This window comes from Prinia subflava, chromosome 9, assembly GCF_021018805.1.
Source record: "Prinia subflava isolate CZ2003 ecotype Zambia chromosome 9, Cam_Psub_1.2, whole genome shotgun sequence".
In the NCBI taxonomy this organism is placed as follows: Eukaryota; Metazoa; Chordata; class Aves; order Passeriformes; family Cisticolidae; genus Prinia; species Prinia subflava.
The window spans coordinates 29,242,946-29,264,841 of NC_086255.1; the positions used below are offsets into that span (position 1 = coordinate 29,242,946).

The following is a 21,896-nucleotide window of genomic DNA, read 5'->3' on the forward strand; positions in this document are numbered from 1 at the left end:
TGAGGACGTGGGTGCCAAGGCTGCACTCCCTGGTGACTTCCAGCTTTGATGCTCTCATGATGGAGTGAAAAGAGGTGGTGCAGAGCTGGACAGGAGCAGCGGTGAGGATGGTTGGAGACAGCAATAAGGGCAGCTTCTCTGCCTCACCACTGGGATTTTTGTCAGCATTCTCTGCAGGGAGGGTTGGTGCTCATGTTTTATTTTTTTTTCAGACCTGGGCCCTCCGACTTGCATACAGTAAATGCAAATGGTGCAGGACTTAGGCTTTGGTGACTTCACATACCATGTGATTCTAAGGCACAAAACGTTTGATTTATTGAGTAAAGCCTATTTAATATCTTAAAAGCATAGAGTAGGAGATCAGATGTGAGCATAGCAGCCTTAAAATATATTTCCTGACAACATACTTAAGAATGTTTAGGTCTATATGAAATATACAGGAAATGAGGCCAATTTTTTCCCTGCTGTTTTGATGGCAGGGTCTGCAGGGGAGACGGAGAGAGTGTGGACAGGAATTCATGTGTTTGATAATGTGAGCCCTGCATATTTGCACAAATGGAATAGGAGCATTTTTCACCCTCTGCAGAAGAAACTATTAGTAGTTTCTCTGCCTGTTTGAGAGACTGTGACTGATCTGATTTATCAGCAAATCCATGTAAATGAACTTGAAAAGTGATTCCCTCATCTCTGGCCAGTTGTGTAGGGTGTTTGCACAAAGCAGCACCTCTTTGCCTTTTCTGGTGGCTTAGGAAAGCACAGAGAGCTAGTTTTAAACAACCATATAAGAAGAGAGGTGGCTGTCCTCTATCAGACCCTTTTTTCCTCATCACCTTGTAGATCAAGTTGGTCTACCAATAAGAAAAGGTTTATGTGCATTTACTCTGAGAATACTTGTTAGGTGTTCTAAAACAGAGGACTTTTGTGAAGCAGAAAAGGACTTGTAATGATTTCTGATCATGCTAATGTCTGACCATTGTCTTCTGCTGCAAAATTAAATTTTCTCTTTTTTTCTCAAGAATGTCAGACTACTTAGTGTATGGCAAGTTTTCTTAAGGAAGCACTCAATTTTCTACTTCTTAGGAGAACAATGCAAATAAAGTTCTTATATGAAAAGGAAGATTGTACCAACCGTGCTTGGAAATTATATTGTCTAGGCTGTAAAAACACACTGAAAGCATTGTCTATACCTTGCTGGACATGTGGCAGACTTCCTACTTAGTCTGTAACACGTCTTGTGCAGCACATGTTTTTAGTTGGGCAAGTAACAAAAGTTTTGCAAATGTTTGTTTGGGTGGGTAGAAACTTGGAAAATAAACTGTGGTTCAGTTTTCTCTGGTGACTGCAGTGGTTTTGTCCACTGTATTACTTATGTTTCTTACGGTTGTAGCACCTCCAGCTGCAGCACAAGCTCTCAGGAAACAAGCCCTTGTTACAGGTGGTGCAAGGAGTGCCTTAAGCTCAGTGGGGCTGGCAGGGCACTTTGTCTTCATCACTGAAGGTTATCAAGACATGACAGAATGGATGGCAGTCATAGAAAAAATTACATTCCAGTTTCCATTGTGCTCCTTTTCCCTCAGAGCATGTCTGTATGGATTGCATGTGGGACAATTCTCTGTGTGCTTCCTTGAGATCTTTGCTCCAACTATTCGTAAGAATTTCTCACCGTGTCCATCTCTCAGTCAGTTCACCAGCCAGGTTGCCCAAATCAAAATAGAAAGCCAGGCTCCCTGGAACAGCATTCTCTTTCACTCAGTAAAGTGACTCCAGGTCCATGCCAATGATTGCTGACTCCAAAGAAAGGAAACTCTCCTGTGTGTGATACCCTGAACACAGAGACCAGATTTATACCAGAGTGGATCCTCAGTTTTCATTTGGTGCTAAAACTTCAGCCAGAATCTGTCTTCAGAATGGCTTCCAGCTTTTCTTTTCAATTAGTTTACCTGCATAGCTGGTATCAGCGGTGCAGTTGCACATATTACAGTTGATTTCTCCTTTCCAGGATCAAAATGTTGAGGTGACAGTCACTGCTAGGCACTCTGAAGCTCAGGCCTTCCTGCAGTAGTGTCTCAGAATAAATGTCCTGGTTTGTCACCCTGTGTTGCTGGCTAGGTGCTGTGTAATTCCCGTTGAGCTTGGAGACCCAGTGCAGCAGAGCTCAGGTGATGTGCCCTTCTAGTGTCAGGAATCCACAGAGCAGCAGAAAGAGCAGCTTCTCCAGTACTGTTGCTGGGCTTGGCTGTGAGGTTGGGAGTTTGGGAGAGCATTATTTGTCATTAACTACCAGAGAGTCACACTGAAGACCTTGCTATGGCACACTCTGGCTTTAGTAAGAAAGATTGGTTGTTTGCCCTTTCCCTGCTGTGACTTTTCCAGATTTTGCTTTGTGGATACCATTCCTTCTTGTTTGCACACCCTCTGATACTGTAGGCTTGAATTGCAAGGAGTGTTTAGCATCCTTGGGCTTGTCCTCATGCTGGTGCAGGAGGAGGCAGCTCATGGGCCAGGAACAAAATGCTTGGCATCTCTCAGAAATTCCCGTCTCACTTGCATCTGGTATAAATGCACCCTGCAGTTTATTCAGTTGCTCATCCTGAACACTGTGGCTACTGTGCAGGAACTGTCCTTTTGCATATTGTGTTCTTCCTGGGTATTGTAGGAATTACTGCATCAGTTGAGTACTGATGAGAATGATTAGATGAGAGTGAAATGTTATGGGTCATTAAACAAACAAACAACCCCACCTCCATTTTATTGAAGGTACCTATAAATCTCATCAGTTTTCTGCTTTACAGCCAGTTGATCAAGGATCTGTGTGAAAGGGCGGGCTGTTAGCTTAATGCAACTCAGACTGCTTTAAGTGGCTGTGAACTACTTTTATAGTGCCACCAGTCTATTTCATTTCCAGAAAGTGAAAGTTCGAAGTAGGTCCTGATTCTGGTTTCTCACATGTGAGATCATTTTGCTACCCATGACCTAGAAACCAACAATGAATGTGTAAATTACAGATGAGAAGAAAATTCAGAATTGACTGTAAGGTGAATGGAAGTTGAATAATTCCCTGAACTTCAACTGCAAAAAGAAGAAAAGATCACTGAATTCTAAAACAGACTTCAGTTTGGACAAATAAAATGTTATTTTAGTATAGATTAAACTCATGACTAAGATATAGATGGATTATTGTATCTGTTTCAGATGTAATTTCATGCCTGAGAATTTACATCGAAGGCAGACTGGTCTGGATCACATTAGCAAAGGCCCTGTTTTGCTGTCAGTTTAATTAAATGGAAACTGCTGGCAAGGTGACCTCAGTAGGTTTATAGAAGCAATACTATTTTGTATGTTGGAGCAAAAAACTGTTAGGTCTTCCAGTTTGAAAGGGACACAGAAATGAAATCTGTGATTCATTCTTGTTTACAAACTCACAGATAGTATGCAATGACCTTAGTGATAAATTAGCTGCAATTACATTTTATATGAGGTGAGCTTTACAATAGCTGTAGACTTCATGGTTACAAGAACCATGACCTTTGACAGGGAGGTTAGAACATGAAGTTTTTCCAAACAGTGCCTAGATCTTCAAAAGTATTTGCATTTCCTTTGCTATTTCGTGTGAGTAGATTGACAAGATGTGTGGTGGGTGTTCTGTTTGCTCACCACAAGATTGTTGTCAGGCAGAAACCCCCCAAAACAAAAAAGCCCGCCCTTCAGGAACATTGATTTATCTGTTAACTGTGTCTGGCATGCTGCCTTTTGGCTTTGATTTCAGAGAGAAACATATTTGGTTACTTTAATAGGCAAAAGCACTGAACCTGACTTGTGGGGGAAAAAAATGTTTTCTTTCCCTTTCTCAGTTCTGTTTATGGGATCCTGACGTACTGTATCGTAATTGTGCAACAGTTCCAAGCTGGAGTAAAGAGAAGTAGAGCTGGATGTCAGGCTCCATCAGCCTTATTATTTGAGAGCCAGCTTTTCTGGGTGACTCAGTAGGACTGAAAATCCATGTTTATGCCAGTTAATAACCACCCTGTGACACCAACTCAGATGATATCAAATGCTTTTTTGTTCTCAAGAATTGTTCACATCACCTATCTATATATCTTCTTTTTATTTATGTTGTTTTTTATCTTAGAAATTTTTGCTGAGCTGGAGTTGACTTGCCTTTCCCCCCCAGATGTGTTTCTTCACCCTTTTTTGCTTCTTTCGGATATACTGAAAGAGAAGGATATTTTTTTTTCCTATATTCTTTGACCAAGGAAATCCAGGTCTGTTTTCAGCTACTTCTCCAATTTGATCTCACAGTGTGAAAGAGTAAAAGTTGAGAATCTAAGAAAGGAAGTTTTTTAATCATGTTACAGTAATTGTACAGTTTACTCTGTATGTGTACACAAACAGAAGGTGATTACACAGACATGTGCTGATGACTGTGTAGTCATCTCCAGTGAAACTGCACGTCTCTCCTGTGCGTGTACGTGCAACCGTATTTGCTGCTGAGCTCCAGTATCCATAAAGCATTTGGCCAAAAGTGTATTTTTGAAAGGCTTAACATTCTTCACTTAAGTATCAGAAGTAATAAAATGCATAGTTTGAGACCTACAAAGATTAAAAGAGAAAGAAGGAAGAAAAAGCACTTTTAAAAAAACTGTAATAGCGGCAAGAGAAACAGAATCAAGGAGATTGTTGGGAGACCTCCGTCTCTGTGAATCAATTTTTTTTCAGGGGAGCTGTAGGAGGAATCCATGTTTTAATATTAACTTCAGTCATGCTGTAGCCCTGTGCCTCCAGTAAGCATGAAGCTCTGCATGGCTGGAAGGTAGGTGGAGATGAGGTTTGGAAAATGGTTGCATTAACTGCAGGTGAGGGGAGGGAAGAAATTCTTCAGCTGCCATCAGTGCTTTTGCCTCTCCCAGTAACACAAAGCAGTCCATCCCAAAGCATCTCCTGGTGTGTTCCTACATGTGTGCTCACGTCTGCTTGGTCTCCTGCCTTAGCTGGGCATTGATCTTCTGAGGTCCAGCTCTCAATGGCAGCTGCTTAGCAGTAATTAAAAATAAACCAACAAGAAACAACTCTCTTCACATCCAGGGGCCGTCCATCAAAGCTGCTCCCCAGCTCTCGCTTATGTGTGCTAGGGATAGGAAAAGAGAAGAAAGGGCTAGTTAGTTTTGATCCTGCCAGTGGTGAGGTAAGTGCAGAGAGTTTGGGGAGGAGTTAGGAAATTATTTGTGTGGATAAGTAGCAAAATACCTAACACAGTGGGACAAAAAATGCTCAGTTCACTTTGCTCCCACTGGAAGGAAGGACTTCAGCAGTCTCCCCGTAGAGCTTCTGGCTGCACAGACTGCCCTGGCAGGGCTGGCCCCTGTCCCCCCTTTGGCTGGCTGTGGGCAGCTCGGGTCGCTTGGTCTCTCTCAGCCTGACTCGCTGTTACCCTGGTCCCAACGCAGGCACATCCCTCTCCTGTGGGATTGAGGGATTCCTCAGGGAGCTCTGTGTTGGAAAGCTGTAAGAAGGTGAAATCTTTGTGGAGGAGGTGCCTTTCAAGGCAACTGGAAAGGAGAAAAGACTTTCCCAGTTGTAGCGGTGGTAAGACTCAAAGCCGGGAAAAAAATCTCAGTCTCGAGAAAGTAAAATGAAATTCTTTAGCAGCTAGTTTATTTTAGTTTTTCTTTTCCTGTTCTGCTTCGTGACAGAACTTCAAGTAATTATGTTGATTTATGATTACAGGTATTTTAAATCTGTAGTATGCTGAAACAAAGCAATGCCAGCTTATTGTTTCTGGCCCTTTCCAATTATACAATTGAATTTAGCCATGTAATAATGTTACAACAGAAATATCCATCATGACGGATTGAATTTCATGAAGTTCAACACAAGAATATTTATAGCTCCATTCTTAAAGCTGCTTTTGAGTCAAAGTATGCCTCCTTGGTATGGCCTTTAAAAACAGGAGAAAATCGGAAACTTCTTTTAGTCTAGCCCCAAACATACCACAACCCATTACCTACACAGGAAGGGGGTGTAGGTTGATGATAAGCAGAAAATGATAGAATACAGTAATTATTTCCATTAGAAAATGAGGATCCGGCATTATTTGTACAGTAACACAAAGTCATTATTTGGCTATGCCGCTGTAATGAAACAATAAAGATCATACTTAATTTAAGTATCAATTCTGAAGAGACTTCTTGCTCTCCCTCTACTGTTTTAACTATTAAAACAAATTTGAATTGCTAGTGTAGTTTCCCACTGTTTTTTAACAAGTGGAGTGGGCAAAACCTCCCCTCCTCCCATCTCTGTTTAAATGTAGACCTTTGGCATTCCAGAAATCTGACCTTGTTTGTAGGGAATGGCTCATTTTTCTATAATGTAATATGAAGCACTCTTGTGTTTTGATTCCATGAACTAGCGAGTTTAATGTTCCAGCTTGCCATGATAAGGATATGATCTGGTTAGAGATAGAAACACTAAAGGAAATTAGCTATTGTACTATTCTTTAACATATTGTTTGCCTGGCAGTTTCATTTAGAATCATTTGGAATAATCTTGGAGTACCTTTTTAAAGGATTCTTTTTCTTTTTCTTTTTTTTTTTTTGTTTTTGTTTTTCTTTTTTTTTTTTTTGGTTGTTGGCCTGGATAAAAAGTGGGGCTTTACGATATTTCTCCTAAAATAAATGTGAGGCTGCCTCATTTATAGTCAGCATGCCTTGATTACTTGCAGACATGCTGGAAATTTACATGCGCTTTTCTCCATTATAAAACACTGATCTGTTCAGATCATTAGCTCCCTCATGACTAGAGTTTGGCAGCACGCCAAGGCAGGCTAAATCTGTAGCTGTAAATCGTGAGTTGAAATAGCAGAAAGTGGATTTCTAACTTAAAAAGTGTAAACAGTTTGGAAAATGAAGTAATTTTAGAGTATGATTGATTGCCTTAAGATTGCACTTTAAATTAGCCCAGGGTCTCCACTGCAGATCTATGCACTAACTGCTCATTATATATTTTCACTTTTCTTTGGAACAATAGCGTTGTTGGTAGGCTTCGAAACAATGTATGTTTCTCCTGGAGTGACCTTTGAGGAAATGAATAGTTTTATTGTGTGTCCATTACTTTGCCTGGAACAACATTTTTGAGTTATTAATTTGCTGTGGTCTATAAATAAAGGAATCAAAATGCAAAGCAGCTGTATTATGCTGCATATAGTTCATCAAACTTGTGTTTAAACATCACCATTTGAGATTGGTAATGCACTGTATAAATAATTTTTTTCCCTCTGAAAAAGAAGTAATGTTTTGCCTGGAGATTGGTCCTTGAATCTCATGGAAGCAAAATTATTATTTTTAGCACAAACAATTGGTGAATGTTCTGCGGGACTGCTACACTGCATTCCCTCTTTCAAGGACCTTGCTTCACTTAATTGTGTGTCCCTGGGATATGGAGCTGTGGGCTGAAAGGGAAGGAGTCATTGAAAGGCACATTCAGGAATGTGGGAAATGTTTGCTAGATTTGGAGTGTTAAAAGTTTAGGGCGTCATCTGCCCAGCTCTGTCTGCACTGGTCAGAGCAGTAAAGTAGTGGGTGATGCAGCAGCCTGGTGATAGGAGAATGTAGTATCTGGTGTCTTTGATAATTGATAATGTTCCTCCTACCCAAGATGTCTGAAGTCACAAAGATTTCCAGTGTGGAGCAACACCTCTGTGTAGCTTTGTGGGTGTGGGCACATATCTTACATGCATGTGCTAAGCATATAGATTGTGTGCAGCCAGGGCTGTGGGCTTTGACCACTCAAGAAATGAGGAATGTAAAGGTGTCTAAACTGACATTAGTGGTGGTTATGAACCACAATAAATAGCTCTGACTGCATAAATAGAATGTATAATAAAAACTCATACAATTTTGTATCAGTGTGTTTTTCATCTCCTTGTTTTTTCTAGATTTGGTATCTAGCATTCAGTAGATACATAGCTCTGTTTTGTTGTTCTTCTGGAAGCTCCTTTCCCAGAGAAAATTTTTCCCAGTGTTATTACCCCTCCTTGATCTTCCTTTCTCCCTCCACGTTTGAAATGAAGATTTGCACTTGTGAAAGAGGTATGGCTGAGAGGTCTGAGCACAGGTCTGGGAGCCGGGACCTGCTGAATGCTGAGCTCAGTGACTCATTCGGTGGCCTTAAGCAAGTCAGAACATCTCTGATGAGGTTATTTCATATGTAAAACAGGGGAAATAATACTTATCTGTCTACCTGCCTCATAGGAATACCCCGAGGACTAATTAGCGTTCATTAAGAGCTTTGAAATAGACAGTGCTATCTATTATTAGAGCAGGTTCCAGACTAGCAGATAGTGTATTAGGATTGTTTCTTACTTGGGCCTTCCTTTCTGCTGGGTGTGGGACCAAAGCCCATGGAACAGAGCACAAGCTGCCTGGTGTTTCTGGAAGATTGGCAGGGTTCTGCCAAGCCCTTCCTCGGCAGTTTCACCAGACACTTAACACTCTCACTGAAAACTTGGAAAGTGAGTTTGCCTAGAGAAAAGAGTGGGAGGATGCTTGCTTGTTCTCCTCAGCTCATAGGCATAACTTGTCCTGAAATCCTTTCTCACCCTGCCTCCACCTGAGGCCTTTTCCGATCATTCAGGTAGCACGGCTTCTCCTCTTTTCCAGGGATGGTTTCCTGGTCCTGCAGAAGAGGAAGAGAAATCCTGTATTAGTTCTCAGGAGGAGCGTGGGGCTGGGTTGGTATGTTCCCATCACAGGGAGCCCTTTCTTATTCACAAAGCCATTCCTCTTTCTTGAAGAGCAAATGCTTATATTCTTTCCCTTCACTGGATAAGAGAGTCCTTTGCAAAGTCCTTAGAAGGCAAAATCTAATTTTGGGTATAGGATCCTAAACTCTGCAGGTGTGTGTCTGCTGAAATCTGGGAGTCTTTTCATCATCATAACAAGGAGGGTTGTCATCTGACCGGCAGCTTCTTTTGTTCTCTGATGCATCTTCTCTCTCCGTACACTTTTGTACCTCTCTCAGAGATGCCATAATAATCGAGTTCAAAGAACCCAGCCCTGTTCTCGCTGAAGCCCACAAGCCTGGTCTTTCTACCAGTGAGACTAGGACTCAGTCCAAATTACCTGGAGAGAAGCTTGCTTTCTCTCCATTTGCTCCTCACGCGTCTCTCAGGCCGCGAGTAATTTGCAGGGAGATGGGAAAGCCTGTGTGAAATTTTCCAAGGGAATTTTCTCTATTTTAATAACATTAATGAAATTGCTGAACACTTTGTCAGCTTTTTCAGCGTATGTTGCTGGGATTTTGGTGCTTTCTGATTTTTCTTCGGTATCAGAAGGCCCTTACCTTAGAAATGGAACTGAGGGCTCATAGGAGCACTTGGACCCATTGTTGAACCTCAGTTCTGCAGAAACATTTTTGCACAGGTATTGTTAGATACGAATATGAGGAGGTTCTCTGCCTCTCCTCTTGTGCCTGCAGGAAGGAGAAGGGATCAGGGGAAATTGTCCCACAAGCTCTCACATGCCTGCAGCTAATTCTTTTTCCATAGATAAGAGCTTTTGCCCCAGGAATACCTAATGATATGGCCTTGGTCACACAGGAAGGCCCTGGCATTGCTGAATTTCGGCACAGTTACTTTGTTCGTCTTTTACTGCATATCACTCAGGTTTCGGTCCTTGTATCCTAGACAGAGGTGTGAATTAGCTCCCTGTTCTTCCAGACCTTCTTCCTATTACTCCTTTCCAGCTCCAGTCTACTTTGTTGTGATGGAGAATAGGATTAAATGAGCAACCACAGACTTATGAGCACCCACAGTCTTACTCATATGCCTGTAACAGCTTTTAAGGCTACATTAAAAGGCTACATGTTGTTTTTCAGAGCAGCAGTTTGGGGGTTATTTGGTATAAGGTAAGTTCAGTTAGGAGGTGAGGGTTCCCAAGTAGCTGGGGAAGTGTGGTACAGGGTGGTTGGGCCAGGGACCTGGAGTTTGGCAGCTCCCATCTGGCCTTTCCTCATAGTCTGCATGTTGAGTTTGATCTCTTCACTGGCAAGGAGGGGAACCTGAGTAAAGTTCTTTTGGGGAACAGGCATGTGCTCCATTGGGATGAGATAGAGGACAGCAAATTCTTGGAAAAGTATATATGACATTAGCATTTTTGTAATTCCTCTTTAAAAAAAAAAGCAAAAGCATCATGTTTCTGATTCAAATTCTGTGCCACTCCTGGGTTTAAGCATTATTACACTGCAGATGATAACACGAGTTTATCTGTAAAATTCTTAAACTGTGATTTTTGTTTCCTAGCTTGACTTCTTTTTCTCTTCTTGTCTTTGATTGGCTTCCAAAAAAGTTATTAACATGTTGCAAAACAAATACAAGGGGCCACTGAAGCTTATTAAAAATGGTTTCTTTTGTTCATATCTGGCAGTTGACAAATTGTGTTGTGCTCTATCTTATCTGCTCCCGTGTGAAAGGTTACATGAGAAAATGGCTGCAAATAAATTGCTATTGAATATTGTTGAAGACTAAGCATACAGCTTCTCTATTAAGGACCTCTTTTAAAGCTCTCTATTCAGACTCCCCCCTGCATGTCTCTCTAACACTTGTCTGTTATATTATGTTTGGCACAGAAGGAAACATTAAACAGAAAAGCAACATCTGACTGTGGTGTTTCTAGACCCTATTATCCCTCTGTCAAATGTCCACATGAGCAGGGTACAATTTTTGTCTATATTGATGATGATTTTTGAAGGCTTTACGAACTGTCTTCATAGTGAAGTGCTAGAAACAAATGAAATTGAAAAGCATATTTTTACAGCTTTGGAAATCTTACTTAAATCAGTGTAATGAGCCGCACTCAGTAAAATGTAATTATTCTCACTTCTCCATGTGTCAAAGAAATCAGCAGTATGGTTGGGGAGTGGAGGGTTACAGTGAGCTTGTTATTTTTATACAGAGCCAGATACTGCTTGTGTGTAGTAAATTGTAAATAGTAGATAATGCAGTTTTTATGTGTATTAAATACCCTGCAAGAATTAACGGGGTTGTTACTTCATTAAGGGTTTCAAAGAGGGCATAAACGTCAAAAGCAGGGCTTGACTGTTTAAATCACTGGACCATTTCCACCCTCCACCCCTCGTGTCGCAGCCCTGGGACCAGCAGCTTCTGCCGCAGCTATTTCAAGGAGGGCGCCGTTCCTCCGAATTTCCAGAATGATAATGAAAGAGCCCCGTGTGAGACACCAAAATAAGGCTTTTGACTCATACTTCTGGGTGCAGTGGAAAATGAAGGCGGTTGATTCTGCCGCAAGGAAGAGGTGATGAATCAGTCCCTTATAAGTAGGGCTGCGTTTCCTTGTCTGTCATTTATGTTTGAATGGTGTGCAGAGGTGAAAGAGAGAGGAGATGACAGAAGACCTGGTTAGTCTGATATTAAACCCAGTAACTCAGTTTAACTCTCAGCGACTTTATGCTTCTTTACAGTTTTTCATGCCACACAAGTATGGATTTGTCATGGGCCCCTTCAGCACAGGAGACAAATAACAGACCATGAGATTAAAATTCATCAGTCCTGAGAATATCTTGAGGAAGAAACGGTTCAGTCCTGAGCACTGCGTTGGGGAATCTGTTACATCTTTGAGCTCATTGTTCCAATGGTTAATTATCACTGCTGTAAAGATGTGTGCCCCTCTCTTGCCAGGGGCTCTAGTTGCATGTTTCTCCACTAGAGTAGAGTTTTTCATTCTCTGGTATTTTCTCTCTACGTGCTACATACCAGAAAGGTGGACCAAGACACGTGATCATTGAAATAGTAATAATAATACAGAGGATGAGATGAGAAGGTGGAGTAGGGACAGTTAATGGATGTGAGGATGTGACCCACCCCCCCACACACACACACACAAAGGTGCTGTAGGGAATGTATGACTTCAGCCTCAGCTGTAGTACTTGTGTTCACAGCGTAACCCCCCTGCTCAAGTATTTGCAGGATGAGGCTTTATGTGTGAGTACTGAAGTGTAGTTCAGTGGTATGTTGGATGGTGTTCAGAGATTGCTGAAAACAGTGCATTAAATAGCACTTTGAATTGCAAAGTGCTGGTTCCGTTTTGTCTGTGAGAATGATAACACTTATTATCTGATTGTTCCCTGTGCAAATCTCACCTCAGGAAAAAATCAAATTATGTTTGAATTCAGCTAAAGCAAAGTATATCATTATTTTCTTTCGTTATTAAAAGGGATTTTTACTGTTTGTTTGTTAAAACTGAAGCAGCTGCCATGTTAGAGCCTTGGATGATGTAAAAGCAAATACAGAGGCAGAGCCATTTACAGTACAATTGGCTTGTTTAATGTGATTTAATTCCTCTTGTTGGCTTCGTCATATTACCAAATTATATTTTCAGCTCCCCTCCCCTTTTTAATTCTTTCTTCTTTTTGTTATCAGCAGAATTGAAACTTCTTATCGGTAACCACGACAACGAGGATAAATACTTGTTTTAAAGCTGATGCACATTCAACCTGAATGGTCCACATGACCCAGAACATTCAAGAGGACAGGCAGCATGTGCTCCCTTCTACAATCAGTTTCCCCCTTCCCCCATCTCCATCTGCTTTAGAAAGCTAATAGGGCAGTTTAAAAACCTTTTATATCAGAGTGGTTTTTTCTGTAGCCATCCATGGCCGTTTGGACATGGGCTGGCCCATGCTCATGAGCTGAGGAGTAAGGAGAGAAGGAAATTTTGGAGGCAGGGAGGTGGTTTCACAGCCACATCCCAGTGTCAGCTTGCTTTCCTTGGGTTCCTCCAGCTGTTGTCATGGCAGTCACTGCCCTCAGCAGGAGGGTGACCTGCTGCTCTGCAGACCCTTGGTGAAGGGGAAGATAATCCAGGCTGGGCAGCAGCTGAACAGAGTGAAGGAGTGGCTGTGGAATTGTGCGGGACAGGGAAGATGGTTGTGGTAGGAGAGGAGCCTCGGCTCAGAGCCACCTGGTCCGTGCCCCATCTCTGGTGGAGGCAGGCAGGCTGGCTGGGGCCACCAGCGACAGTCACTTCCCTTTGGAGAAACTTAGGGATCTCTCACTTGTCCAGAAATTTCCCAACAAGAATTTCTGCCTGGCCTCTTTGCTCTCCCTTTGCTAACTCTAAATTGCTTGATGCTGTAAAATAAATCCTTTAAGCTCTCTCTGTCTCAGTTTCTCTCTCTGTGTAATGGGGATAATAATTTTTACTCATCTCCATAAAGCAGTTTGAGGCCTGTGGATGGAAGGGTTATATAAAAGCTGGAAATGACGAGTGTCAGTCACTCTTCTTTTGAGTCTAGAAACACCTCATAAGGTTTATGAGGCACTTCCTAAGGTGCAGGAGGATCCTGGGGAGTGCAGGATTGGAGCTGCAGTTATGAGGTGCTGAATATAGAATTAGGGCTTGAAAAAGGATGTGGAATACCTGGTTGGAAACTTTTTCATATTTAATTTCTTTTGTCTTCTTCAAAAGTTGGATTTAGGATTTGAATTTCAAGTGATTTGGTGAGATAAATGTTATAGAATATTTGGTTATTTGTCATCGATCAGCATATTTGGGTTTATCCCCATTAAGTAGAACAACTCTGATCCAAATAACCGAATGTAAAATGTTTTTTCAACCATGTGCTTTAAGTATTAGATGATGCTGTCTTTTTTTCTTTTTTTTAATCACTGTGTTGCTGTTCAGTTGAACAGTAGTTTCAATCTCCAGTAGATTTGTAAGTATTCTCTTTCTTTCAAATGTTAAACTAAGCTTAGGAATTCTTTGAAAGGCTGATGCTCTGCTGGCACTGTGACAGAAAACGGAGGGCCGGGGAAGTGGCATGAAATTCTGAGAATTAGCTCTGTCTCCTTAAAAGGGGAGAAATATCTGACACATGCAGAAAGGCTGTACATTTTATTCTTACTATTGGCAGAAATGACTTTTGCCTTTTGATCAGTTTAAAAGCAGAATCAGGCAGGCAAACGTCCATGTCAAAATTACAGGCAACTTGTTAACACCATCATTATCTGGTAAACATAAATGTAATCACTGTGTTCTATCCTGCAACACATTGCCTTTGTTCTTGATTGCATTAGCATTCAAATAGAGGGGGGTTCTCAAAGAGAGGATGAGTAGCATGGGTCCTGCTGACAAAGAGGTATCCCCGTTGTGTCAATAATTTACCCAAATTTATTTAAAACCAAAACCGCAGATTTCCTGTCCCATCTCATGTGGCTAAATCATTACAGTATCTGCATTTATCTGTGAGAGAAATACGATTCTTAGATTAATATTTTTAGGTCTTGTGATTAATTAGGCAGCTGAGGCATACCAAGTATCTTTACTGGAGTGAATAAAGAGCGTGGGAATGAAAAAGCAGAGGGGCTTGGAAGAGCTGTGTTTGAGAAGTCTTTCCTAACCGCTGGAGAGAGGGTGGGCTAGAGCATGCCTTGTGCCAGTGGTGCAGCTACCTGAACTCCTCGGCTGCTGCACCCAGTCCACAGGGGATTGCTGCTGTGAGGCGTGGATTCCTGCTGTGGTCCTTAGCCTGGTGACTTTGCAAAGAACTCAGTGTGAGAAGTGGTCAGGCAGCAGCCAGGGAGAATCCTCCCAGGAGGGTTATTTCACTGGGAGAGCTGTTCTTTCCTCTGGGGAGTCCCCAGAGGTGTAGGTGTTGGCTGTCATTGCTGCTTGGCCACTTGCAGTTCTCTTGGAAGTTTGGAGGTGTTTGGCAGGTTACAGCTGGACTATGATACGGGAAGGTGCTCTGATTGCATCACTCCTCTTAAAGATTCCTCTTAAAGATTTTGAGGTCATAAAGACCCAGTTTCTTTTTCTTTGTGGTTATTCTTTCATCATTCCACATCTTCTGCTGCTTTTGGACCTTTTGAGAGATTCAGGGTTTTTAGGTAGTTGCGTCTGCTGAAAACTGCGCTCTCCTTCTTTGGGTTTTTATTAGAACAGGCAGCATAGAGCTGTGTAGGGCCTGTCTGACCTGCAGATACTGGTTTTGAAGGGTGAGCGACACATCTTTGCTTCATCTACACCTGTGTTCTCCTGCCTATACTGCAGAAAGTCATTACCAGAGGAGTAGAACAAGAGAAGGAGGGTTAGGTCTTAGCAGCTGGAGGGTCTAGGGAGGTCAGTGAGCACACTGCCCCGCAGCAGTCAGGACACCTCCCACCACGGGGTCAGAGCCGTGTTCATTCAGCACCGCCCCGGTCCCCCAGACACACTGCTGCATGCTCCATTACCCCCCTATCGCCTGCATATTGATGATAATGGTCAAAGCCATGCATACAAGCAATGATAAACTAATTATGATATGTGAATCCTCTGGGAGACCCCCTTAGTAACACAGCGTTATGAAAGAAGGCAGAGGAGCGAGGGCACCGTGTGGGAGAGGAGCCTGATGGACAGAACCCTGCAACTTCCTTCATTTTCTCTCTGTATTCCAGAGAGCTCCCTTGCTCAATTTGCTACCCACACACCAAAGCATTGTCCCATTTTATCTGGTTCCCCTGATACTTCCATTGCTTATCTTACGAAGATCTGTGTCAACATTTATCAAAACAAATGGCAAGCCTGGGACCTTTTAAGTAGTTTTTTTAGTTAATAAAACCAATCTTCTACTTCTGTTATGTTAAAAGTACATTATCTTTTTATTACAAACTCTCTACAGCTCTGTCTGTTTTCCTTCTTGGCAATTTCATGACTGCTCCACTTGATTGCTGTATGGAGAATTACAAAATCATTAAGGGTGGGGTTTTACCATCTGACTTACAGTACAAGCCATTTCTCAAAATAACCACAACAGTGCAATACTGATGTGTAATTTACGTCACAGTATGTTTTTATGAAATAGTTTGTGGCTTATTCATTTAGATCTAGAACTGAATATCTCTTCTTTTGCTTTTTAATCAAGCCTGCTGCCTTTTTTTTTTTTTTTTGTACTTTTTAATATTTTCCACTGCGAGACTTGGCTTGCCTCCAACTTACCAGCTACATGGTGGAGGAAAAATTGATTTTTTTTTTCCCTTTGCCTGCAGTTTAACTGCAAGTGTGTTTCCCCTTTGATGTATACATTTGTGTTAACTGCCTCAAAAGAAATGGTAGATGTGTGGTAGAATATATTGCACAAAGATAGAGCAGAGAATTGATAAGAGATGTAAAAGTTTGCAATTTCAAACCATACCAAGCCAGTGTTTCTATTTAGCCTCCTGTGCTGGTACATTTCCTTTTTAAAAATTACTTTCTGTATAATGTCTTGTAATTAGAACAGGAAATCATTGAGTAACTGTAAGAAGAAAAAGAGCACTTAAACTGGAAAGAAATTTACCTTCTGAGAAATTACATTCACCATTTTTTTTCCCTTTAAGATGTTTTTTTTCTTCCCTTCACATTACTGAGTTGTTAATGATAGTAACAGATGTACAGACCCTTATCTGTATCATTGTTCTGCTTGTGTTTTCGGGAGGGGGGAGGGGGGGGACGAAAAAGTCATTTTCAGGAATACAAAAAATGAATGGACAGAAAATGAGAAAAGCCTAATTACAAAAAATATTCTGTGTCACAACAGAATAGCAATTAAATTGAAACTTCAATATAATTATCAATAACAGTCGAGCCTGGAAGAGTGCCAGGCGCGTAAAGTTGGTACTCAGCCTTTATGCGGTTGCTAGGAGGACGGCAAAAAGTATAAAGCTTAGAGAAAGGAATGTCTAATGTAATAAAGTAACAGAAGGTAGCATAAATCATTGTGAGAGCAGTTCATATTGACATTATTTTACTTAAATTGGGTCGAAACTAGACATTTAGTCTTACAAGAGGCACGAATTCATATTTCTTCTGCAAGAATAACTCTGTGCTTCTGGGAAGGAGTGGAGTGTGCTTTCATAGCACCAGCCTCATACATATTTGGAATCTTTTAAGCAAAAATCTTAAAATGTTTGTTTCTGTTGGCATCCAAATGCATTTGCACTAATACGATTAAAAGAACTAAAGGGCAAAATACTTGGCAGCTTTTCCAGTTGAGGTAATTAGGTACAGGAAGGAACATGCATAGTTTTTCCATCAAGCTCTATAAAATCCTGGTGTGAAGGTCTTTTTAAAGAGAAATAATGCTTACTGATGTTGAGGGTAGATTATGGCAGTTAGCAATAACATTATAGCCTGATGTTTCTGAAACAGGCAAACAAAAGCATGTTACATTTTTTTCTTTTGCTCTCTCTGTAAATAGTTCTGGCTCTAGATGGATTTGTTAGGAATTCGTCCTTTTAACAAGCTTTATTTTTTTCTTTCTTTTGGGGCATTTAATTGTCTTGCCTTACATATTAAAAATGGTTGTGCTGATTTGAAAAGTCAGTTCTTGCATAGATTCATTGTGTTTGGCATTTCATGCATCTCTTACTTACAAAGAGAAATTGAAGAACATGTAATCCAACATAAATGCCAGGCTGTGCCAAATCCCAGCTCTCTTTGCCCCTTACAAAGGGAACTGTTGGATTACAACTCTGGAGATATCAGGCAGTGCTCAGAAGGAAGGCAGTGGTGGAACCTTGCTTCCTAATTACAGTTTCTCTGTTTTCTGCCTTGAAATATAAAAATAAATGAAAAGTTGACGTTGGAGGGGGTTATTAAACCACTCAATTATGATATAGGCATAGGATTAGAGTAATTTCAGTTGAGCCTCACAGGCAGAATACTGGAGGTATTATCTTTTACCATGTTCTGTCTGTTGAAACTAAAATGAAACTCAGAAATACAGCATCTTGGTTTCCCAATATCTCAGCTGTGTGTTTTTAGAAGGCATGTTGTTTTTCTTAATTTTAATGGAATGTGATCCACATTCTGAACTTTGCTTCTCCTAAGAGTAAACTCTTTCTGATCATATTTCTGAAAAATACTTGCAGTATTCACTAAGTCCACCATTAAATGGCATGTGTGAGATTTTGATAAAAGCAAATAATAGTTCTTCTTCAGGCTTGCATTTTATTAGGGATTGGTCTGCTTTGATTTCTCTTTTCTCATGTGGGCGTGGTTGAGGAAAAAATCTTTGTTCCAGGAACACTGTGTTTGTCTTTCACTAAACAAATTTTCAGTTTATTCAGCCTTTGTTCATTCTTAGACATATCTATTGAGCCTAGAGTAAAAAAAGGAAAGGAAACAAATGCATCACAAAGTACTCACTGGAATTGCACAAACATGTATGAAAGTGATCCTGTAAAAATTACTTGGTTTTAATTTATGCCAGGGGCTTTGAGTTAAGCCATCAGTTGTCAGGGGTACAAAGTTTGTGTAATTCTGCACAGAGACTTGCAGCACATTTGTCTAGAAACTAATGGTTTACTACAAAGGCACGTGGGACATACATTTATATACACCCTGTTTAAAAAGCTGACCACATCCTGGCATGAGAAAAGTGCTGTCAGATCAACAGATTCAGCTCACCGCTATCTACACAAAGGTAGAAAGTAGTAATAACCGTCAAACAGGCGTGCGTGAAACTCTCGAAGGAGCTAAAGGACGGATCATGTGCTTGTTAATTCCTAGAACAGTTTTCCTGATCTGATTTTTAGAGTTTCCTAATAAAGAAGAGAGAGCCTTATTCCCAGGAGCAGTTGGCTCAATCGTGCTGTTGTGTAGGCTTATGGGATACTTGTTGAAACAAAGAAAAGCATGACCACATCGTTATTGGCCAAAAGAGATTTTAGGACCATCAATTTTATTTTCTTAGAAAAGTAATGCCAGTACTGTTTACCAAAATGTATTGTTCTTTTTCCGCTTTTTTCTTTTTTCTTTTTTTTTCTTTTTTTTTGTTTTCCCCAAAATAGTTTTATCTCCTCACCTATGTCAGGATAGTGGTGAGAGTTCTGAGTTTTTAAAAGTGATGACTTTCAGGAGCTGTGCTACTAAAGATGGTGCTTCACAAGTCCGTCTGTTGTGTTGATTTTTTTTTACAGCATTGCATTCATCTGCAGTGATGACATTCTAGGTGATATATCTGCTTCCAGAGACTTCTTAAAATTTAGCCTTTTATCTGTCAACATTTCCATTGCCTCACGTAAATCTAGATGAGTTGTGCTATCATATTTAGTTGGGAAGAACTGATCTGACTTATCTTTCAATGTCTGAAGTGATTTTTACTTCAGGAGTAAGAATGATGATTTCAGTATTGGCAGTGGGATTAAATAGTAGGCCTTTTGTCTCTGGCAGAAGAAAGAGCTGAGTTATTCACTAATCAGAGTACAGCAGAAAACGTAAAGTGAATGGAGTTGCTTTGTCTTCATTGGCGTGCCTGGAAAGCCATGTTCTGTTATGTACCTGAGGAGATAAATGGGCATAAAAAGAGGTGCTGTTAAGTACTGGCTGCATAACTGCAAATGAGTCATTTCTCATGTTTGTATCCCTTCTCGAGTTGGGTTTTTTTCTCTTAGGTTTCCTTCTGGTTGTACGATGACACTTGATTGTGATATTTCAAAATCTACCTTCATATGTGATATCATCTAAACCATAGAGAAATGGAAAGCTCTGAGGTCTAGATTGCTTTACATTTTGAGCCCAGCAGCACAAGCTGTTTGAAAATTCATTTGCTTGTTGTGCTCTGTAGGACTTCTATTGAGTCCTGCTGCATTTGCAGTTAATGTGAAGAAAGTTGCTTCCACCTCTTGGAGTTTAGCAACAGTGACCAGCCCACCTCCCTGGCCCACGGGTCCTTTGGGACTTAGCAGTATCAGGTACTTCCCAGGAGAGGTAACAGCTCTGTGCTGTGAGGCTTGTATATTATTATTTTTAAAAGATGTTAGCTGATGTAAACATGATTATAGTAAAGGTATATGGGGAACTGAGTAAAAATTACAGATAATATTTCTGTTGAAGCAGCCAAATTGGCAAAGTAAGGAGAGAACATTGTGATTCAGGCCCTTGGCCAACTTGTGCAGAGCAGTGGTTTTGTGCTCATCCAGGTAGTCCTTGGTAGTAAGTATGGGAAAACTGAACAGAAAGGCAAAAAATGAGCTATTTTAATAAACTTTCTTTACATTTCTGGTTTTAACTTTTCTTTCCAGACCCACTGTGCTAGAAAAGTTGGGTCTTGAGAAAAGATGAACTTACTTCAGAAAAACGGATTTTTCTGAAATACTTGAGTTACAACTCTTGTTTTGTATTTTTCTGATATACTGAGAGTATTTTTTTTTCTCTTCTTCCAGGTGAGGATGACGAAGATTCAAACCTTTTAATTCTCAGCTACCCACAGTACTGTCGCTACCGTTCCATGTTAAAGCGCATTCAGGACAAGCCCTCTTCAATACTAACAGACCAGTTTGTTTTAGCCCTTGGAGGCATTGCAGTAACAAGCAAGAACCCCCAAATCTTCTATTGCCGGGATACATTTGATCATCCTACCCTAATAGAAAACGAAAGTATATGTGATGAGTTTGGTAAGTCCCGTTACAGCTATTTTCTTTTTCTCATAAGATGTTTTTTTTCTTCTAAGTGTCTACTGATTTCCAAAGGGAAAACGTGATTCCTTTGAAGTGAACCAATGCTATTTATGATTGAAACATTCAGTACCAAATGTGCTCTTTCTTCTCTAAGACTGAAGGCTCTAGGCACCAGTGATCTCAGTATTGCAGCTTGAGTTCACAATCAAAGATAATGGTACATGGGTAGAGCATAGCACAGTGACTCGGTCTGAGTGAAACGATGCCTGGCCTGGGTTTGAAGTTCATCCACCTTAACCATTCGCCTGTAGCCTGTCTTCCAGAAGCTTTACAGTGTGTGTTAGTTTTTTGAAGTTGTTGGTGCAATATGGTAAAAATTGCAGAATAGGAGAGAGTCCTGGCACAGCCCATTGCTGCTGCAGAGCACTTGTCAGCCGTGCTGCTGGGGCCTTGTGCGAGTGTCAGCTGTAGCTGGTGTGTTTCTGCTCATCTTGGAATGTGGGCTTGTTCAACATGGACTTTGCCACTGCTAGGAGCTTGATTTTCTGAGTGCAGAGGTACCTCTGGGAGGTGACCTCTTAGTTCAAAAGGCATAGAGAATATTCTGCAACTCTAAAGGAGTACACAGCCCCTTACAGCTGGGGGAAAGGACTGCAAGATTTGACACTTGAGAGCAACCAGGTGATTTCACACAGGGTGTTTTTGGTGTCAGATCATCCCAATGACAGCAGATGTGCTTTGCATATGTGGCAGAATGCATGTTGTGTAGACACCCAGTAATGGGTCCGGTGTGGTTTCTGTAGCAGTGTCCAGAGTTAAGTTTTATCCCCCGTATCACCAGGTGGATGAGTTCTGTGGCTAATGCTTGCAAAGTCGGCATGGTGGGGGGTTCACCTTTGCTTGCGAGACCCCCACATCTGCAAGGGAGCTCCTCTGGTTTCATAGAGAAAAAAAATCTGCTGCTGCCTTTAAACATTTAATGATGGTAGTGCGAGGGAATGCTTCAGATGGGAGAGTCACCTGCCTGTTTCTCTGAACTCTAGCACACTGGCTTTGAGCTTGGTGCCCAGCTCGGGCACTGTTGTGTCGGCAGAGAAGCCCTGACTCATCCGGTGGCATTGGGGCGTTTTGTGAGGCAGTGCTCCTCTGCTGCTGTGCTGCTCCATTCCCAAAAAGCAGACAAGATCCTTCCTCATGTGCTGTTGTCACTGGAGTGCATGACTGCTGGGAGTAGTTTTAGTTTTGTGCTGTCAAGATTTTTCAGAATCAGGCCCAAACTGTCAAGTCTGCTCACACTCACACAAAACATTACAGGCTCTGAATGAACTATGAATAAAAGTGTTGGTTGCTCTTAGGGGGTGGGGGTGGTGAAAAAAATGAATTAAATGCCCTGGAAGTTTGGTCCAATGACACAATAGTATCGTGTTGGTTTTTATTTACTCTGAGCTCAAGCTCAGAATATAAA

At 41.2% G+C, this 21,896-nt stretch overlaps 1 protein-coding gene across 3 annotated transcripts in view; it reads left to right on the forward strand.

Moving 5' to 3' along the window:
- Positions 1-21,896, forward strand: part of ARID5B (AT-rich interaction domain 5B) — a 117,756-nt gene that overhangs the window by 26,111 nt on the left and 69,749 nt on the right. For all 3 annotated transcript variants that reach the window (XM_063406113.1, XM_063406112.1, XM_063406114.1), the window contains one exon: positions 20,198-20,428. In XM_063406113.1, the coding sequence (XP_063262183.1) occupies positions 20,198-20,428 (231 nt within the window). The remainder of the gene's footprint in view (positions 1-20,197; positions 20,429-21,896) is intronic.